General features: G+C 32.7%; 1 protein-coding gene across 1 annotated transcript; it reads right to left on the reverse strand.

The window, feature by feature from the left end:
- Positions 1-991: 991 nt before the first annotated feature.
- LOAG_11612 (TBC domain-containing protein) lies at positions 992-5,693 on the reverse strand. Its single transcript, XM_020448383.1, has 16 exons — positions 5,553-5,693; positions 5,073-5,171; positions 4,737-4,926; positions 4,328-4,427; positions 4,149-4,266; positions 3,984-4,055; positions 3,584-3,687; positions 3,357-3,464; positions 3,128-3,272; positions 2,868-2,979; positions 2,660-2,776; positions 2,358-2,458; positions 1,915-2,014; positions 1,671-1,768; positions 1,448-1,564; positions 992-1,223 (listed from the first exon to the last, which is right to left on the reverse strand). Exons 1-16 carry the CDS (start codon positions 5,655-5,657, stop codon positions 1,068-1,070), a joined length of 1,842 nt encoding a protein of 613 aa, XP_020301468.1. The 5' UTR covers positions 5,658-5,693; the 3' UTR covers positions 992-1,067.
- Positions 5,694-6,411: the final 718 nt, after the last annotated feature.

The following is a 6,411-nucleotide window of genomic DNA, read 5'->3' on the forward strand; positions in this document are numbered from 1 at the left end:
GTATATGCGTGGAAAACATAACAATATTGAACCAGAACTGTCGAACAAATATTGGAAAACACAACATACAATTATTTGAAAAACGTGATAATGTGACACAGGTTCGAATAGGAAATCAGTGCACGGGAAAATTAAATATATTACTGAAATGTGAACACTATAACTTTAATATTGATATATCAAGAAGTGGTATTAGGAACCCGGAAACAGACGGAGGGAAGTTTGGGCTGAAGCTCCCAACAGAGGAAACTAAAATGAATGAACGGAAACTAAAATGAATGAAATTATAATATATAAATTTGAAGCATAAACTTCAACGTATAAAATACTCTGTAAAAATAAGGTAGAGAGCTATTCAAAGGTTTTAGTTATTCGAAACTAAAAGTACATCACAGAAATTTTTTCTCATAATACTCATGTATTAGCCTGGTTGGATATTACTCTTCTCAAAGTACGATGGATTTTTTACGGGAGTTTTATGGGATTTTTTACGGAAGTTTTATTTTCTCTTGCGTATTAAAAGATCCCTTTAAAAATCTTGAGGCATACGAAATACTATAGTAAAATATGCAGTGAGATATATGATTTCTAAATTTGCCCTACTTTATAAACAAATGAATAGGACTAAAAAGTTTGTCATGTAACAAACTCCCAATGAAGTAGGATAAATTTTGAAGTATCATATCCACCATTCAAACCTCTCTTTTAGAAAATGGATTAAGTGATAGGGGTTCGTTACATTTTCAACACATAAAAAAATCATTATTAACAGCTATGCTCTGCAGAAAGATGGATTTGGACAATTTACACTCTGAATGCAGCAAGATCTCGACAGTACTAATTCATATTCAGAAGCCTGAGCAATCACTGTGATGTTCATGAGGCTGACCATACACTAATGAGTGACCTAAAGTTATCAGATAAATAAAACAAGAGAAATGTTAGTTAAAGTAGTACCTTATAACGTACTACTCAGTGTTCAAAAGCACCAAAGACAGATGTGCATTTCCGCAGCGTTTATGGATATAATGCTTACGTCAACAAATATTTCGATTTGAATATTATTTTCATCCTTTGCTGGAATCAGAAGAATCACCCAGTGATAGAATTTTACAGACGTGAATTGGAAGTTTGTCTTGACTAGCCGCAAGTTGATGAAATATAGCTTCCGCTGAAGTTAACGTATCATTCAAATCAATATGCATCGATAGATCGTTCACATGCTGTAATAATAGAAAGAAGCTAAATATTTCCCAATAACATTCCTGATAATTTTTCAAAATTCGTTAAGATTATAAAACGCCAGAGCAACAAATTTTTATGACAGTAGAGTGCTGTCAGACGGTTTAATTGAAAATTTTCTTTTCTTTTTTCAAGAGATCTATTAATCTTTCTGACCTAATATGGTCTATTACCACAGTTTATTGAATTCATTATTAAAACTAGCCTTGAGGATTTCTGTTAAACCAAACTTATTTTCAATGATGAAATTCATCTGTTGATCAAGGATCGCAACACAGATTAAGAGATGGAAATTCGAGCATGGTAAATCGGTCCATAAAACCTAAATAAATAAGTTGTGTTTAATATATGTAAAATATATTAAAGATATATGTAAAATATATTAAAGACATTTAAAATACATAAGAGAACGAATTGTAAGCATTAACCTCCCATAACCGCATAATATCATCAAAGCAAAACTCTCGTTTGAAGACAACTAACACCCAGCGAAAACAGAAGTACATGTCATCGGAATTGTGACTTTCTGCAAAAAAATTACATGAAAATGAATGAATATATCTGAAAAAAAAGCTCGCTTTCAACAAGTGAAAACAGTTTAAAATGAATAATCATGCGAACGACAGCAATCTTTGCAATATAAAAGTACTAAAACTCATCGAAATAATAAACCTAAATAATTGGCTAATCTCGGATTAACAACCATAAGGAGGTCACGCAAATCCATCAGTTGCTTTTTAATAGCAGATTGATCCAATTCGAAATTTCTGTGCTACAAATATCAAATTTGTGATGAAACTAAACATTTCAGTTAAATGACTACAATTGGAAAATGTTAGTGTTCGACAATGGTGGTAGGATTCTGATTTCCGTTTACTATTTTATCATTACACAGAGATAAATTATGAAATAATTTAACATAAAATAATTATTTGATCAAGAAAACTATATAGCTACAAAACTCGGACAGTCGGAAATAAGGTGGGATTGTGGAAAATATTGAAAAGCTAAAGAAAACCATAATTATTCAACTGTTTTGTGCTTGTATCCTAGAATCGATAACGGATTAAATATAACTGTAATCATTTATTCAAAAATTGACAACAAAATCTTACCACTCTTTTTAACAATCCAACAAAAGCCCAAAAGGCATGAACTTCATTCTGCAGTACGACAAGCAAAGGAGAAAGAAAATCACTCATTCCCTGTACATAACCTAAAATGTAAGTAAACTGATTCCCACATTAGAACTTTTGCTCGTTATTAAGGATTTTCATCCCTTACAGCTTTTTCTTTATAAATTTCGTGGAATCCCTGGAGTCGGAGAGAACAATGACTACGTTTTCGTTTTTTTTTGAAAGGATCAATAGTGGAAGGAAAAGCATAAATATAGAAATATGCGCTAAGATAGACTAACCGAGGTCAAAGTTGTACATACAGTACGTCATCAAAATGTCATTGAGAAGTATGAGATTACCATTGTCACAACCGCCAAAGAAAGCATGCGTACGATCTGTTCGTGACACATCCTTATCTGAAAATAATGTAAAAGGTCAAGCTGAAAGGATGAAAATTTAAAAGCTAACCTAACGATGCAATTTATGATGAATTGGTTCATAAGGTACCAATTAAAGCCTTTCGAGCAGCAAATTCACTAAATCTACTTTCTTGATCTTTGCTTATCGTTTTCCATTGTAGCTTCATACGATAGTAATCCTCGGAAAGCATTTTGTGTATCTTAAAAATAGTTTTATAAACGGAAAAGAAATGGGAAGGATTTATTGAAAATTAACGAATTTTTCTTGCAAATCCCAGAAATTGAATAAAAATGCAAAAAATTGGTTCAATAATGAATAAGTCAAGAACAAGAAACTTTAATTATTACAGCCTCATTTTCAGCAGAGGATTTCTTCCAGTCATATACACCTAGAAGATACTTCCATGCTTCCTTCCTTAATGACGGGTCCAAACCACCACGAAAGATCAATACTTTTAATGAATGGATATCTTTGATCGAGCCGTCAGGTATTCTAAATATCTTCATTTTCAATAAAAGTCGAAGATTCAGAAATAAAAGCAGCTTTTGGGGAACGAATCATGCGAGTTTTGCTTACTTATACTTTTGCCAGAGTGCTTCAGTGAGTGGTTGTTCCCTTGTGAATTCTGGACGTTGTGGTAATTCTAAATGTGTAATAAGTTCAAACTCCACATCATCATGCGACCTGCAAAATCAATGAATTTAAAATGAAGTTTCAAACATAAATGAAAAAACGAACATATTTTGTGAAAAAAATACGTACTTTAAAATGAAAAAAAAAACATAAAAAAAAAACAGACATACCTTAAAATGCCTGCTGCTTCATCTTCTTTTTCTTTCAACTCCCTCATTGCTCTGATTTTTTCTTCTGCGCTCACTGCATCTGATTCCAGTATAGAAGGTATAACCTTTAAAATAGATAACTCACCATGGAAATCAAAATTATGATTTAAACGAGATTTTCTTGTCTTATCATTATAATTTCCATTTAGTTGCGCTTGTAGTTTGCAATATATGTCCATAACTCAAATGATTACCACATAAGAGAATCATAACCACTCTTAATTTAAGAGTGGTTATGAATAGCAAGAAAAAAGCAAGACAAGAACAATATTTCAGGAAATCAAACTAATTAGAAGGATATAAGGAAGCTTTTTTGATATAAAATATATTTAACACAGTGGAAAATCACTTCTAAATGCACCTGTTCCTGAACAAATGTTGCTACTTTTCCAAGTCCTGTCATTGCTGTTGCATACGGTTGTGCCATCATACGCTATAACAAGAAGCTAGGTGTAGAGATGCTTGAGCTCAGAATGTTATTCGTTCATAATACTAAAGGTGATAAGGTTATAAAATATGAAATTACAGAAAAGAAGTCGCTGTTTAAGTCCAAAATCGAGACGGACTGTTCCAAAGCTTCAAGGCGCTCATCTGTGAATAGTACCAAATTCGCTTCTCGAGCTGAACGCTTCAGTGTGGCATATCTGAAAATTATGGAAAAGAAAATGAATGTGTGGAAGCTATAAATGATTAAGAAAGTGTTACCTTTGCAAGTTATCAGTAAAAGAAGATATTCCACCTTGACGAAAATACAGTGGTGTATAGCCCGAACCATCCTTGCCAATAAAGCGTACCCAAGGATATCCTTCAAAAATTAGTCACACTGTATAAGAAAGCAAGGGCAAACTTACTTGAGTAGATCATAAAAAATTTTAATTTTCTATCAACTGCTCTATTGTCGATCCAAAAAAAGTTGTGTTGAAAAAACTTCCTAATACACTGCAATAAATACAGTAATTTATAGGAATTAGATATAAACCAGGACTTTTCATCAAGTGACAATCGACATCTTACTGATAGCACAGATAAGGGAAAAAGTTAAATAAAATATTTTCAACTTTAAGAAGTTTGGCCTAAAAGCAGAACTGACACACTTTGAAAAAAGAAAAGTCACCTTTCTTTGGCTCAACGCACTGGAATGATCGCAAATCTTTAATATCAACCGAAAATTTTAGTTTATTTATATAATCTCGACGTGATTCGCCACTATCTGACGATGTTGAAAGATTTTCACTGTCATCTTCTGCTGCAAGAACCCAACCATCTTCCTCCATAGGAATCCACTCAATCATCACACCACAAGGCTGCAAATAATGGATTTTTGGGAATGAAAATCCAGAAACCAAAATTCTTGAATTTCTGAGTTTTTGGAAACTCTATATGTATTGATAAAAATAACTTTCAGTTCGGAAAGCAACAATCAAATGAATGCGAGACAAACTGTACAAACTTTCTCAATTAACGATAATTTCCCACTGATATAACAATCTTCTGTCTCTTCACCTTCTATAACTCGTTTTGCTGCAACTCCTTGAAGCGTAAAAGCCTCCTGAAGGTGTACAATTTATGACCAGATTTATTTTCAAAAAAAAAGAGACTAGTCAATATTATCCTTTCTTCACTGGAAGGGTGTTTTAAAAACCGCACATGGATAAAGAAATCAAGGCATCTATGAAAAAACTGCAACGTCACCCCACTATGTTATTCACTTTTTTAAAACAATACACGTCAACAATACTACGTCAGTCGCCTCAACTGTATTTGTTAACGTAAAAACATTTCGTAAAACAGATTAGTTACTTTTTGACGACGAAATGCAATCCTCAGTCAGTCCTGCATGAAACTGGCTTACTGAAGCGAGGCAGAAAACGACGATTAAATGAGGAAACTGTTACATTCATATATAAAACGTAATGGAATTGTTACTGACACGTGTGATGAATGAAGAATGAATAGTCATATCGTCCAAAGCTTCCATTGTTACCGGTGCTCTTCTCTTCTGATAATGTCGATAGACAAGATATGCGGGAATCATCAAAGCCTGCTGCTCAAATCAAGTTTGCTTCTTAAAAAAAGAAAAAGAGAATGTGACAACGAATAATCGAGTAGTTTTGTTATCGATTGCTTATTGAATGTTTTCACCTAATACTATTAAAGGTGATTATCCATCACTCCACTTTGTCACTTTTATGTTACATTATTATTTCACATCATACAGTGTATGTTACGTAAGCATTACTATCATCTTTATTTAATAACTAATCTCTATTGTCAAGTCAAATAACTTTCGAAATATTTACGTAAGTATTATATGAAATACATCATTATATACTGTACAGACTAAATACTGCCCACGTAAATTTAATGTTCACGTGGAACAGTTTTTAACGAACAACAATAACGTCTTAAACAGGAAACGTTTTTTAGTTTTTTCTAGAAATCGATAAAAGCGTGCAGATGAAACGTATGATGCATACCTAAAGTAAATATTTCTTGCTGAAAAATATTTTAAATTTGGAAATTTCTAAAAGATCTGACGCAAAATTTTATGCTTAGATAAAAATGTCCTGCATACAGACACACAGATACATACATTATACATATACACACACGTATACATATACATACATACATTCATACATACATACATACATACATACATACATACATACACACACATATACACACACACACATACACATACACACACATACACATACACATACACACACACACACACACACACACACACACACACACACACACACACACACACACACACACACACA

This window comes from Loa loa (assembly GCF_000183805.2).
Source record: "Loa loa unplaced genomic scaffold supercont3.24, whole genome shotgun sequence".
NCBI lineage: Eukaryota > Metazoa > Nematoda > Chromadorea > Rhabditida > Onchocercidae > Loa > Loa loa.